The sequence below is a fragment of the Oncorhynchus masou genome, chromosome 21, assembly GCF_036934945.1.
Source record: "Oncorhynchus masou masou isolate Uvic2021 chromosome 21, UVic_Omas_1.1, whole genome shotgun sequence".
NCBI lineage: Eukaryota > Metazoa > Chordata > Actinopteri > Salmoniformes > Salmonidae > Oncorhynchus > Oncorhynchus masou.
This window is the reverse complement of record NC_088232.1, coordinates 52,408,836-52,423,488: the sequence shown is the minus strand read 5'-3', so window position 1 is coordinate 52,423,488 and position 14,653 is coordinate 52,408,836. Positions and strand designations below refer to the sequence as shown.

Here is a 14,653-nt window from a genome sequence, read left to right as displayed (position 1 = left end):
ATAAAGGGGGATTTGGCTCCTACAAAGGGGGATTTGGCTCCTACAAAGGGGGATTTGGCTCCTATAAAGAGGGATTTGGCTCCTACAAAGGGGGATTTGGCTCCTACAAAGGGGGATTAGGCTCCTACAAAGGGGGATTTGGCTCCTACAAAGGGGGATTTGGCTACTACAAACGGGGATTTGGCTCCTACAAAGGGGGATTTGGCTCCTACAAAGGGGGATTTGGCTCCTACAAAGGGGGATTTGGCTCCTATAAAGGTGGATTTGGCTCCTATAAAGGGGGATTTGGCTCCTACAAAGGGGGATTTGGCTCCTATAAAGGGGGATTTGGCTCCTATAAAGGGGGATTTGGCTCCTATAAAGGGGGATTTGGCTCCTATAAAGTGGGATTTGGCTCCTACAAAGGGGGATTTGGCTCCTATAAAGGGGGATTTGGCTCCTACAAAGGGGGATTTGGCTCCTATAAAGGTGGATTTGGCTCCTATAAAGGGGGATTTGGCTCCTACAAAGGGGGATTTGGCTCCTATAAAGGGGGATTTGGCTCCTATAAAGGGGGATTTGGCTCCTATAAAGGGGGATTTGGCTCCTATAAAGGGGGATTTGGCTCCTATAAAGTGAGATTTGACTCCTATAAAGGGGGGATTTGGCTCCTATAAAAAATTGGCGACCCGTTGCGTTGCTTTGTGCAGAATATACAATTGTATCTAAATGTCTCTCAAACAAGTTGACAGAGTATCTGGGGTTGTTGGTCCACAAGGACCAATCTTACTGTGTACCTGACCGCTCTGTAGTTGATAACTTGTTTCTAATAAGAAATGTTTTAGACATTTGTAAACTGTCTGATGTGACTGTGGGTTTACTTTCCTTGGATCAGGAGAAGGCTTTTGATCATGTGGACCACCAGTACTTGTTTAAAACAATGAAAGCCTTTGGGTTTGGGGATGTTTTTTGGTCTTGGATGAGTTTACTGTATGCTGGGGCCTGGTGTATGGTGAAGGTGAGGGGTGGTTTGAGTTGCCCCATCTCCGTCCAAAGGGGCATCAGGCAGGGATGCCCAATTTCAGGGCAGTTATATAGTCTGGCGATTGAACCAATGCTTTGCTTTTTAAGAGTGAAGCTTACTGGTTTCTCTGTGCCAGGTGTGATGAAGGGTCCCACGAAAGCACTGTCTGCGTATGCAGATGACGTGATAGTTTTTATTACAGGGGTTGAGGATGTTAAAGTTCTCAAATGCTTTAAAGGTGTATGATTGGGTCTCCTCAGCTAGAGTCAATCGGCAATTGAAGACTTTGGGGGTATTTCTAGGCTCCGATGTTTTTCAGAAGAAGAACTGGTGTAGTGGAGAAAGTGTATGCCTGTCAAGGTGGAAATGGGTGCTACCCCAGCTGTCTTATAGGGGAAGGGTACAGGTAGTCAATAACCCAGCCACCTCTACCCTGTGCAACAGACTAATGATTTTTATAGCCACCAAGAACTTCAGAGGACTGTTGTCAATTTCTTCTGGTCTGGACAACATTGGATTAAAGCTGCAGCCCTGTACCTGCCGCTGCACGAGGGTGGGCAAGGCCTGGTGGACATTTCTACCAGGATCAAGGCTTTCCGGCTTCAAGCCGCCCAGAGACTGTTGTACAGTGACGGTTTTAGATGACCTGATCACTAATTGGTTCTCAGCTCTGGGAGAGGTTTTCTCTTCCCAACTGTTTATATTTGGGCTAAAGTACAGGTCAAAGGGGTGTAGGTACTTTGCCTAATTTTGTGTCAGGGAGCAGCCAAATTAGCCATATGGAAGACCTGAAAGAACAGTATTTGGGGACAGGGGTCTGTGGAGGTGGTGTGGATGTTGGCAGCAAGACTGAGGGTTGAGTTTGCCTATTACAAACTTGATCTGTTGATGAGTATATGAGGTATTCAGAGGCTGTTGTGTTAAGTTACTGTTCTGTTTTTAATTGATGTGTAACTATGGCTTTGTATGAATGTTTATAGTGTTGTAGGTTCCCAGACCCAATAATTTTTATTTTACCTTTATTTAACCAGGCAAGTCAGTTACGAACAAATTCTTATTTTCAATGACGGCCTAGGAACAGTGGGTTAACTGCCTGTTCAGGGGCAGAACAACAGATTTGTACATTGTCAGCTCGGGGATTCGAACTAGCAACCTTTCGGTTACTAGTCCAACGCTCTAACCACTAGGCTACCCTGCCTCCTCTACACTCTAACCACTAGGCTACCCTGCCACCCCATAAAGATGATTTTGAAGATGATTTTAAAAATCAAAACTCTTTCTCTCTCTTTTTGTATCTCTCTCTCTCTTTCTGTATCTCTCTCTCTGTCTGTATCTCTCTCTCTCTCTGTCTGTATCTCTCTCTCTCTCTGTCTGTATCTCTCTCTGTCTGTATCTCTCTCTCTTTCTGTATCTCTCTCTCTTTCTGTATCTCTCTCTCTTTCTGTATCTCTCTCTCTGTCTGTATCTCTCTCTCTCTTTCTGTATCTCTCTCTCTCTTTCTGTATCTCTCTCTCTTTCTGTATCTCTCTCTCTCTTTCTGTATCTCTCTCTCTTTCTGTATCTCTCTCTCTCTTTCTGTATCTCTCTCTCTGTCTGTATCTCTCTCTCTCTTTCTGTATCTCTCTCTCTCTGTCTGTATCTCTATCTCTGTCTGTATCTCTCTCTCTTTCTGTATCGCTCTCTCTTTCTGTATCTCTCTCTCTCTTTCTGTATCTCTCTCTCTCTTTCTGTATCTCTCTCTCTTTCTGTCTTTCTGTATCTCTCTCCCTCTCTCTCTTTCTGTATCTCTCTCTCTCTTTCTGTATCTCTCTCTCTCTTTCTGTATCTCTTTCTCTCTTTCCGTATCTCTCTCTCTGTCTGTATCTCTCTCTCTCTGTCTGTATCTCTCTCTCTCTGTCAGTGTTGATGAAGACTCTAGATCATCCTCACATTGTACGTCTGATCGGGGTCATTGAGGTGGACCCTGTGTGGATCGTCATGGAGCTGTATGAGCACGGAGAGGTGAGGGTTCCCGAGACTAGTTCAGGGCACGAGGGGTCAGAGGTTTTTTGTGATGTCACCAGTCTGTGATGTCACCAGTCTAAATATGAAGTCACTCACTGGCTCAGAATGCATCGCATCAAGGAGTAGAGCAGGATAATGTATAGAGAGAATCCACATCTCTTTCTCTGTCTCTCTCTCTCTGTGTGTATGTGTGTGTGTGTAGTTGGGCACCTACCTTGTGGAGCAGCAGAGGTCTCTGACCAGTGTGACTCTGGTCCTGTATAGTCTACAGATCTGTAAAGCGCTGGCTTACCTGGAGGGGCTGAGCATGGTACACAGGTAACAAACTCGCTCAATTCACGTCCCTGATTTCCTGAACGTCATGTTGTTTTAGAGGAAGTAGTTTATTAAAGGGGCAATCACCATTTTAAAACAAATAACTTCTAAATGCCTAACGATCTAAGTTCAACGGCTCCATTAGAACCCAACGCATCAGGTGTTTTTATTCTGCTCGTGAACAAATATATTTTTCAACCCCTCAGCTGTGAAAACACCGTCTGGGTGAATGCTTTGTTGTTGTTTGAACTGCAGATTTCTCTTTTTTAACCCAGAGAGGAAGTGAACGCCTGTTTCATCAACCCCACAGCATCATATCACTTCTGATGTCAGCCCTCAAAGTCTGCTTCCTCATTGGCTGAATGATTCATTTCTGACTATGTTTCTCTAGCATTGGTTATTATTGGTTAATATGGTTAATATGGTTTAATCCCGGCATAGGGATTGGTTCATATTGTTAATATGGTTTAATCCCGGCATTGGGATTGGTTAATATGGTTTAATCCCGGCATTGGGATTGGTTAATATGGTTTAATCCCGGCATTGGGATTGGTTAATATTGTTAATATGGTTTAATCCCGGCATTGGGATTGGTTAATATGGTTTAATCCCGGCATTGGGATTGGTTAATATGGTTAATATGGTTTAATCCCGGCATTGGGATTGGTTAATATGGTTAATATGGTTTAATCCCGGCATTGGGATTGGTTCATATTGTTAATATGGTTTAATCCCGGCATTGGGATTGGTTAATATTGTTAATATGGTTTAATCCCGGCATTGGGATTGGTTAATATGGTTAATATGGTTTAATCCCAGCATTGGGATTGGTTAATATGGTTAATATGGTTTAATCCCAGCATTGGGATTGGTTAATATGGTTTAATCCCAGCATTGGGATTGGTTAAAAGACCCAGTGTAATTTTCCTGTGTTTTAAATATATTTCCACACTATGATGTTGGAATAATTCTGTGAAAATGGTGAAAATGATGATAATATCCCTTTAGTGTCAGAGCTGTTAGACAAGCTGTTAGATGACATCACCAGACGGTAAATTAACGAATAGTCCAATAAGAAAGTTCCAAACCCCTCTGTTTGTTTTACTTGTAAACAAAGTAAATGTAAAGAAACACTTTATAGCCTCAAACATGGTTAAAACTAACATTTTCAGATCATGGATGGTCAGTCCTTGCAGACGTAGTTCTGTCTATGAATTTGAGGTTACATTTCTCCAGCACATCATCCCTCAACTTTTTTACCAAAACAGGAGCGGGGAGGACACTTTGTTATTGTTTTCTACTGCTGATTGACCGCTTTAATTGTTACCCAGAAATGATAACGGCTGCATTGGATCTTTTGATAGTGTTTTAGTTTCTCTATCGCGATTGGTTAATAATATAGTTCAATTTCTCTATTGTGATTGGTTAATGTAGTTCAATTTCTCTATTGTGATTGGTTAATATAGTTCAATTTCTCTATCATGATTGGTTAATATAGTTCAATTTCTCTATCGTGATTGGTTAATATAGATCAATTTCTCTATCGTGATTGGTTAATATAGATCAATTTCTCTATCGCGATTGGTTAATAATATAGTTCAATTTCTCTATCGCGATTGGTTAATAATATAGTTCAATTTCTCTATTGTGATTGGTTAATGTAGTTCAATTTCTCTATTGTGATTGGTTAATGTAGTTCAATTTCTCTATTGTGATTGGTTAATATAGTTCAATTTCTCTATCGCGATTGGTTAATATAGTTCAATTTCTCTATTGTGATTGGTTAATATAGTTCAATTTCTCTATCGTGATTGGTTAATATAGTTCCATTTCTCTATTGTGATTGGTTAATATAGTTCCATTTCTCTATTGTGATTGGTTAATATAGTTCCCATTTCTCTATCGCGATTGGTTAATATAGTTCCATTTCTCTATTGTGATTGGTTAGAGACATAGCTGTGAGGAACGTGTTGGTGGCGTCTGCAGACTGTGTCAAACTGGGAGACTTTGGGCTGTCACGTTATCTAGAAGAAGAAGACTACTACAAAGGTATTAACACGGTGCCTTCCGGAAGGATTCAGACCCTTTCACTTTATCCACACTTTGTTACGTTTTACAGCCTTATACTTAAACGGATGAAATAAAACAATTCCTCATCAAATCTACACACAAAAATAACCCATAATGACAAAGAGAAAACAGTTGTTTTTGTTTTGTTTGTCATTTTTATAAATAACTAATTTACATAAGTATTCAGACTCTTTGCTATGAGACTCAAAATGGAGCTCCAGTGCATCCTGTTTCCATTGATCATCCTTGAGATGTTTCCACAACTTGATTGGAGTCCACCTGTGGTAAATTCAATTGATTGGACTTAATTTGTAAAGGCACACACCTGTCTATATAAGGTCCCACTGTTGACAGTGCATGTCAGAGCAAAAGCCAAGCCATGAGGTTAAAGGAATTGTCTGTAGAGCTCAGAGACAGGATTGTGTCGAGGCACAGATCTGAGGAAGGGTACCAAAACATTTCTGCAGCATTGAAGGTCCCCAAGAACACAGTGGCCTCCATTATTCTTAAATGGAAGAAGTTTGGAATCACCAAGACACTTCCTAGAGCATGCCGTTAGGCCAAACTGACCAATCGGGGGAGAAGGACCGTGGTCAGGGAGGTGACCAAGAACCCGAAGGTTACTCTGACAAAGCTCCAGAGTTCCTCTGTGGAGATGGGAGAACCTTCCAGAAGGACAACCATCTCTGCCGCACTCCACCAATCAGGCCTTTATGGTTGAGTGGCCAGGCAGAAGCCACTCCTCAGTAAAAGGCACATGACAGCCCACTTGGAGTTTGCCAAAAGGCACCTAAAGAACTCTCAGACCATGAGAAACAAGATTCTCTGGTCTGATGAAAACAAGATTGACCTCTTTGGCCTGAATGCCAAGCGTCACGTCTGGAGAAAACCATCACTACAGTGAAGCGTGGTGGCAGCATCATGCTGTACCAATGTTTTTCATCGGCAGGGACTGAGAGACTAGTCAGGATCGAGGGAAAGATGAAAAGAGCAAAGTACAGAGATCCTTGATGAAAACCTGCTCTAGAGCACTCAGGACCTCAGACTGGACAAAGGTTCACCTTCCAACAGGACAACGACCCTAAGCACACAGCCAATACAATGCAGTAGTAGCTTCAAGTCTCTGAATGTCTTTGAGTTGCCCAGCCAGGGCCCGGAATTGAACCTGATCGAACATCTCTGGAGAGACCTGAAAATTCTTATGGAAATTATGGAAACGTTTTTTATTTTTTGTATTGTTTGCAAAAATGTCTAAAAAATATATTTTTTTACTTTGTCATTATGGGGTATTGTGACATCATTGTGGGGTTTTGTGACGTCATTGTGGGGTGTTGTGATGTGATTATGGGGTATTGTGATGTCATTATGGGGTATTGTGATGTCATTATGAGGTATTGTGTGTAGATTGAGGAAAAAAAAGAACACACACACACACACACACACACACACACACACACACACACACACACACACACACACACACACAAAATTACATACAAATACACACACACGCATGAACACTTCCAAAGTTGCGTTCAGATGCTTAACAAATACTCTGTGTTCCCTGAAGCTTCTCTTAGCAGATTACCTATCAAATGGATGGCTCCAGAATCCATCAACTTCAGACGCTTCACCACAGCTAGTGATGTCTGGATGTTCGGTGAGTCACTCATCACTGGGTTCAATGGTTTGTGTTCGTTTGTTTGGTCATAACAACGAGGTGTGTGTATTCGTAATATTGATGTGCGTGTGTGTGTGTTGGTGTGTTTGTGTGTTTGTAATAACGAGGTGTGTGTTGCAGGGGTGTGTGTGTGGGAGGTGATGTCCCTAGGTCAACAGCCGTTCTTCTGGTTGGAGAACGGGGAGGTGATCAACCAACTAGAGGGTGGTGTCCGTCTGCCCAAACCCTCCCTCTGTCCCCCCACCCTCTACACACTTCTCACACACACCTGGAGTTATGACCCACACACACGCCCCTCCTTCACACAGCTGGTCTGCAAGCTCAGGTACATACACACACATACACACACACACACACACACACACACACACACACACACACACACACACACACACACACAGCCACACACACAGCCACACACACATACACAGCCACACACAATCAATCTTGCTAGCAACAGAAATACATGACAGGTATGTGAGTAAATGTGAGCCTTTAAAGTGTGTATGTGTGTGTGTGTGTAGTGATATTCATAGGATGGAGAAGGAACAGGAGGGAGAGAGGAAGAGACAGAGAGCTCGAGTCATGACACCCTACGACTCCAAGACCACTGAGCCCCCACCCAAGGTAATAAACACACCCACACAGAGGAGTAGTAAACACACCCACACAGAGACATAGTAAACACACCCACACAGAGACATAGTAAACACACCCACACAGAGACATAGTAAACACACCCACACAGAGACGTAGTAAACACACCCACACAGAGACATAGTAAACACACCCACACCGAGACGTAGTAAACACACCCACACAGAGGAGTAGTAAACACACCCACACAGAGAGAGGTAGTAAACACACCCACACCGAGACGTAGTAAACACCCACACAGAGACGTAGTAAACACACCCACACAGAGAGGAGTAGTAAACACACCCACACAGAGACGTAGTAAACACACCCACACAGAGATGTAGAAAACACACCCACACAGAGAGGAGGAGTAAACACACCCACACAGAGACATAGTAAACACACCCACACAGAGATGTAGAAAACACACCCACACGGAGAGGAGTAGTAAACACACCCACACAGAGATGTAGAAAACACACCCACACAGAGAGAGGTAGTAAACACACCCACACAGAGAGGAGGAGTAAACACACCCACACAGAGACGTAGTAAACACACCCACAAAGAGAGGAGTAGTAAACACGCCCACACAGAGATGTAGAAAACACACCCACACAGAGAGAGGTAGTAAACACACCCACACAGAGATGTAGAAAACACACCCACACAGAGAGAGGTAGTAAACACACCCACACAGAGATGTAGAAAACACACCCACACAGAGAGAGGTAGTAAACACACCCACCTAAACTAACCCCCAGTCAGGAGGGTACAGATAGCTCAAGAGCTATGCTTAGATATGGAAAAAAAAAACATAAATTTAAGCAAAATGATAATGGCTCTAGATTGCAGGAAAAAGTTGTTTCATGTGTTTTGAAAATGCCCAAATTCTCCAACCACCCGCACGTCATCCTCACGTCCGCAGTCCACACATACTGTACACTCACCACACACACAGATGGTAAACTCCCATGCACACAGCCTAACTCTCTCTCCTTCTCCTCTCTCTCTCCTTCTCCTCTCCTCCTCTCCCCTTCCTTCTCCTCTCCTCTCTCTCCTTCTCCTTCTACTCTCTCTCTCTCTCTCTCTCTCTCTCTCTCTCTCTCTCTCTCTCTCTCTCTCTTTTCCTTCTCCTCTCCTCTCTCTCTCTCTCTCTCTCTCTCTCCTTTTCCTTCTCCTCTCCTCTCTCTCTCTCTCTCCTTCTCCTCTCCTCCTCTCTCTCTCCTCCTCTCTCGTAGCCATCAAGGAAACCTTGTTTCCAGAGCAACACCCTCAGGCCTGGCATGAGAATACAGGTAGCTAAACAGTTTGTGAAAGTGGAGTAAGACCTGCTATGCACTGTCCTGTAGCACTGTCCTGTAGCACTGTCCTGTAGCACTGTCCTGTAGCACTGTCCTGTAGAACTGTCCTGTAACACTGTCCTGTAGCACTGTCCTGTAACACTGTCCTGTAGCGCTGTCCTGTAGCACTGTTCTGTAGCGCTGTCCTGTAGCGCTGTCCTGTAGCGCTGTCCTGTAGCACTGTCCTGTAGCGCTGTCCTGTAGCACTGTCCTGTAGGGCTGTCCTGTAGCGCTGTCCTGTAGCACTGTCCTGTAGTACTGTCCTGTAGCGCTGTCCTGTAGCACTGTCCTGTAGGGCTGTCCTGTAGTACTGTCCTGTAACACTGTCCTGTAGTACTGTCCTGTAACACTGTCCTGTAGGGCTGTCCTGTAGCACTGTCCTGTAGGGCTGTCCTGTAACACTGTCCTGTAGCACTGTCCTGTAGTACTGTCCTGTAGGGCTGTCCTGTAACACTGTCCTGTAGCACTGTCCTGTAGGGCTGTCCTGTAGGGCTGTCCTGTAGCACTGTCCTGTAGCACTGTCCTGTAGGGCTGTCCTGTAGGGCTGTCCTGTAGCACTGTCCTGTAGTACTGTCCTGTAGGGCTGTCCTGTAGGGCTGTCCTGTAGTACTGTCCTGTAGCACTGTCCTGTAGGGCTGTCCTGTAGGGCTGTCCTGTAGCACTGTCCTGTAGCACTGTCCTGTAGTACTGTCCTGTAGGGCTGTCCTGTAGGGCTGTCCTGTAGGGCTGTCCTGTAGCACTGTCCTGTAGGGCTGTCCTGTAGGGCTGTCCTGTAGCACTGTCCTGTAGGGCTGTCCTGTAGTACTGTCCTGTAGCACTGTCCTGTAGGGCTGTCCTGTAGCACTGTCCTATAGTACTGTCCTGTAGGGCTGTCCTGTAACACTGTCCTGTAACACTGTCCTGTAACACTGTCCTGTAACACTGTCCTGTAGCACTGTCCTGTAGCACTGTCCTGTAGGGCTGTCCTGTAGGGCTGTCCTGTAGGGCTGTCCTGTAACACTGTCCTGTAGCACTGTCCTGTAACACTGTCCTGTAACACTGTCCTGTAGCACTGTCCTGTAGGGCTGTCCTGTAACACTGTCCTGTAGGGCTGTCCTGTAACACTGTCCTGTAGCACTGTCCTGTAACACTGTCCTGTAACACTGTCCTGTAGCACTGTCCTGTAGGGCTGTCCTGTAACACTGTCCTGTAGCACTGTCCTGTAGGGCTGTCCTGTAACACTGTCCTGTAACACTGTCCTGTAACACTGTCCTGTAGCACTGTCCTGTAGGGCTGTCCTGTAACACTGTCCTGTAACACTGTCCTGTAACACTGTCCTGTAGCACTGTCCTGTAACACTGTCCTGTAGCGCTGTCCTGTAGCGCTGTCCTGTAGGGCTGTCCTGTAGCGCTGTCCTGTAGGGCTGTCCTGTAGCGCTGTCCTGTAACACTGTCCTGTAGGGCTGTCCTGTAGCACTGTCCTGTAGGGCTGTCCTGTAGCAATGTCCTGTAGCACTGTCCTGTAGCGCTGTCCTGTAACACTGTCCTGTAGCACTGTCCTGTAGGGCTGTCCTGTAGCAATGTCCTGTAGCACTGTCCTGTAGCGCTGTCCTGTAACACTGTCCTGTAGCACTGTCCTGTAGGGCTGTCCTGTAGCAATGTCCTGTAGGGCTGTCCTGTAGCACTGTCCTGTAGGGCTGTCCTGTAGCACTGTCCTGTAGGGCTGTCCTGTAGTACTGTCCTGTAGGGCTGTCTTGTAGGGCTGTCTTGTAGGGCTGTCCTGTAGGGCTGTCCTGTAGGGCTGTCTTGTAGGGCTGTCTTGTAGGGCTGTCCTGTAGGGCTGTCTTGTAGGGCTGTCTTGTAGGGCTGTCCTGTAGGGCTGTCCTGTCGCACTGTCCTGTAGTAATGTCCTGTAGGGCTGTCTTGTAGGGCTGTCTTGTAGGGCTGTCTTGTAGGGCTGTCCTGTAGGGCTGTCCTGTCGCACTGTCCTGTAGTAATGTCCTGTAGTAATGTCCTGTAGCAATGTCCTGTAGGGCTGTCTTGTAGTGCTGTCTTGTAGGGCTGTCCTGTAGGGCTGTCCTGTAGTAATGTCCTGTAGGTCTGTCCTGTAGTAATGTCCTGTAGGGCTGTCCTGTAGCGCTGTCCCGTAGCACTGTCCTGTAGGGCTGTCCTGTAGGGCTGTCCTGTAGCACTGTCCTGTAGCTCTGTCCTGTAGTGCTGTCCTGTAGGGCTGTCCTGTAGCACTGTCCTGTAGTACTGTCCTGTAGCACTGTCCTGTAGGGCTGTCCTGTAGGGCTGTCCTGTAGCACTGTCCTGTAGCTCTGTCCTGTAGTGCTGTCCTGTAGGGCTGTCCTGTAGGGCTGTCCTGTAGCACTGTCCTGTAGTACTGTCCTGTAGCACTGTCCTGTAGGGCTGTCCTGTAACACTGTCCTGTAGCTCTGTTCTGTATTACTGTCCTGTAGGGCTGTCCTGTAGGGCTGTCCTGTAGGGCTGTCCTGTAGGGCTGTCCTGTCGCACTGTCCTGTAGTAATGTCCTGTAGCACTGTCCTGTAGGGCTGTCCTGTAGCACTGTCCTGTAGCTCTGTTCTGTATTACTGTCCTGTAGGGCTGTCCTGTAGGGCTGTCCTGTAGGGCTGTCCTGTAGGGCTGTCCTGTAGCGCTGTCCTGTAGCACTGTCCTGTAGCTCTGTCCTGTAGTGCTGTCCTGTAGCGCTGTCCTGTAGGGCTGTCCTGTAGCACTGTCCTGTAGCACTGTCCTGTAGGGCTGTCCTGTAGCACTGTCCTGTAGCACTGTCCTGTAGGGCTGTCCTGTAGCACTGTCCTGTAGCACTGTCCTGTAGCACTGTCCTGTAGGGCTGTCCTGTAGGGCTGTCCTGTCGCAGTGTCCCGTAGCACTCTCCTGTAGGGCTGTCCTGTAGCACTGTCCTGTAGTAATGTCCTGTAGTAATGTCCTGTAGGGCTCTCCTGTAGAGCTGTCCTGTAGCACTGTCCTGTAGTAATGTCCTGTAGGGCTGTCCTGTAGCGCTGTCCTGTAGGGCTGTCCTGTAGCACTGTCCTGTAGCACTGTCCTGTAGGGCTGTCCTGTAGGGCTGTCCTGTAGCACTGTCCTGTAGGGCTGTCCTGTAGGGCTGTCCTGTAGCACTGTCCTGTAGGGCTGTCCTGTAGCACTGTCCTGTAGCCCTGTCCTGTAGTGCTGTCCTGTAAGGCTGTCCTGTAGGGCTGTCTTCTAGGGCTGTTCTGTAGGGCTGTCTTGTAGGGCTGTCCTGTCGGGCTGTCCCGTAGCACTCTCCTGTAGGGCTGTCCTGTAGCACTGTCCTGTAGAGCTGTCCTGTAGGGCTGTCCTGTAGCACTGTCCTGTAGGGCTGTCCTGTAGCACTGTCCTGTAGCACTGTCCTGTAGAGCTGTCCTGTCGCACTGTCCTGTAGTAATGTCCTGTAGTAATGTCCTGTAGCGCTGTCCTGTAGCGCTGTCCTGTAGCGCTGTCCTGTAGGGCTGTCCTGTAGGGCTGTCCTGTAGCGCTGTCCTGTAGGGCTGTCTTGTAGGGCTGTCCTGTAGGGCTGTCTTGTAGGGCTGTCCTGTAGGGCTGTCCTGTCGCACTGTCCTGTAGTAATGTCCTCTAGTAATGTCCTGTAGCGCTGTCCTGTAAGGCTGTCCTGTAGGGCTTTCCTGTAGCGCTGTCCTGTAGGGATGTCCTGTAGCACTATCCTGTAGGGCTGTCCTGTAAGGCTGTCCTGTAGGGCTGTCCTGTAGCACTGTCCTGTAGCACTGTCCTGTAACACTGTCCTGTAGTACTGTCCTGTAGGGCTGTCCTGTAGCACTGTCCTGTAGTGCTGTCCTGTAGGGCTGTCCTGTAGCACTGTCCTGTAGCGCTGTCCTGTAGCACTGTCCTGTAGCGCTGTCCTGTAACACTGTCCTGTAGCACTGTCCTGTAGTACTGTCCTGTAGGGCTGTCCTGTAGTACTGTCCTGTAGGGCTGTCCTGTAGCACTGTCCTGTAGTACTGTCCTGTAGGGCTGTCCTGTAGCACTGTCCTGTAGCGCTGTCCTGTAACACTGTCCTGTAGCACTGTCCTGTAGCACTGTCCTGTAGCACTGTCCTGTAGCACTGTCCTGTAGCACTGTCCTGTAGCACTGTCCTGTAGGGCTATCCTGTAGAACTGTCCTGTAGCACTGTCCTGTAGCACTGTCCTGTAGGGCTGTCCTGTAGCACTGTCCTGTAGGGCTGTCCTGTAGGGCTGTCCTGTAGCACTGTCCTGTAGGGCGGTCTTGTAGGGCTGTCCTGTAGGGTTGTCCTGTAGCACTGTCCTGTAGGGCTGTCCTGTAGTACTGTCCTGTAGCGCTGTCCTGTAGCGCTGTCCTGTAGCGCTGTCCTGTAGGGCTGTCCTGGGCTTACATATACAGTCTACTGTGTTGCTGGTACTGGTCTTCTTTGTCATGTTAATACAGACTGTTTGCTAGTTCCATTTAGTGTGAGATTGTGTGTGCACAGCATTTCCTGCCGCTAGCATGTGACTTTAAAGTAGCTGTGGCGCATCGCTTCTGTTTTTATGACCGTGTGTGAGTGGCTGTGTGTGTGTGTGTGTGTGTGTGTGTGTGTGTGTGTGTGTGTGTGTGGCTGTGTGTGTGGCTGTGTGTGTGTGTGTGTGGCTGTGTGGCTGTGTGGCTGTGTGTGTGTGTGTGTGTGTGTGTGTGGCTGTGTGTGTGTGTGTGTGTGTGTGTGGCTGCGTTTGTGTGCGTGTGTGTGGCTGTGTGTGCGTGTGTGTGTCTGTGTGTGTTTTAGCTACCTGGGTCTCTGTGTGCCAGCTCTCCTGTCCTTGCTAGCCCCCCCAGGGCCTGTGATGTCACCACAGCCTATCCCACGTCTCCACGACGATGCAGTGTCGGGGTAAGACCCATAACCACGGCCTCACTACATGGCCAAGCTGCTATAACCGTACATCGTGTATGAAAACCAAATTAGCTTCTTGGTCTCATTATAATTTTAGGGATCATAATCAGATGTTTGAGAAGGCAGGTTGTCTGATTATGCAATTTGGCCACATAGTGATGACCGATTAACCTCTCCGTTGCTTCCTGTTGAAATGCATTGTGGGTAGTTGAGCCGCTTGTGCGGAGGCAGCATGGAGATCTAGCTGTGCTCAAGCCCTATAGACAGATGTTTTTCAACCATCACAACATGGCATCAAACAGGTGTGTGTGTGTGTGTGTGTGTGTGTGTGTGTGTGTGTGTGTGTGTGTGTGTGTGTGTGTGTGTGTGTGTGTGTGTGTGTGTGTGTGTGTGGCGCGTGTGTGTGTGGCGTGTGTGTGTGTGGCGTGTGTGTGTGGCGTGTAGGAGCCATGTGGGGTGGGGGATGCGAGGTCTGTCTGGGAGAAGGAGAGGGTGGAGGATACTCTTCGTAGACAAAGAGAGGACATGCTGACAGACAGCCGGTGGCTGGAGCAGGAGGAGAAACACCTGGTAAGAATAAAGACGGACGGACGGACAGACAGACTTTTTGTATTCAGACAGATACAGATGCGATCTTGATTTGACCAGTATTGGTGTAGCAGCATATTCCTGCAGCAACAGGATGTGAACGTTTCGTCTATAATGTTGATGGGTGGTTTAGGCTGTTAGCTGGCC

The 14,653-nt window shown here is 47.3% G+C and overlaps 1 protein-coding gene across 1 annotated transcript in view; it reads left to right on the top strand.

Moving 5' to 3' along the window:
* LOC135508504 (protein-tyrosine kinase 2-beta-like) overlaps positions 1–14,653 on the top strand; it is a 71,436-nt gene that overhangs the window by 42,214 nt on the left and 14,569 nt on the right. Inside the window, exons 18-25 of the mRNA XM_064928753.1 lie at positions 2,904–3,004; positions 3,210–3,325; positions 5,271–5,371; positions 6,963–7,052; positions 7,194–7,398; positions 7,598–7,700; positions 8,954–9,010; positions 14,363–14,488. Coding sequence (XP_064784825.1) covers positions 2,904–3,004; positions 3,210–3,325; positions 5,271–5,371; positions 6,963–7,052; positions 7,194–7,398; positions 7,598–7,700; positions 8,954–9,010; positions 14,363–14,488 — 899 coding nt within the window. The remainder of the gene's footprint in view (positions 1–2,903; positions 3,005–3,209; positions 3,326–5,270; positions 5,372–6,962; positions 7,053–7,193; positions 7,399–7,597; positions 7,701–8,953; positions 9,011–14,362; positions 14,489–14,653) is intronic.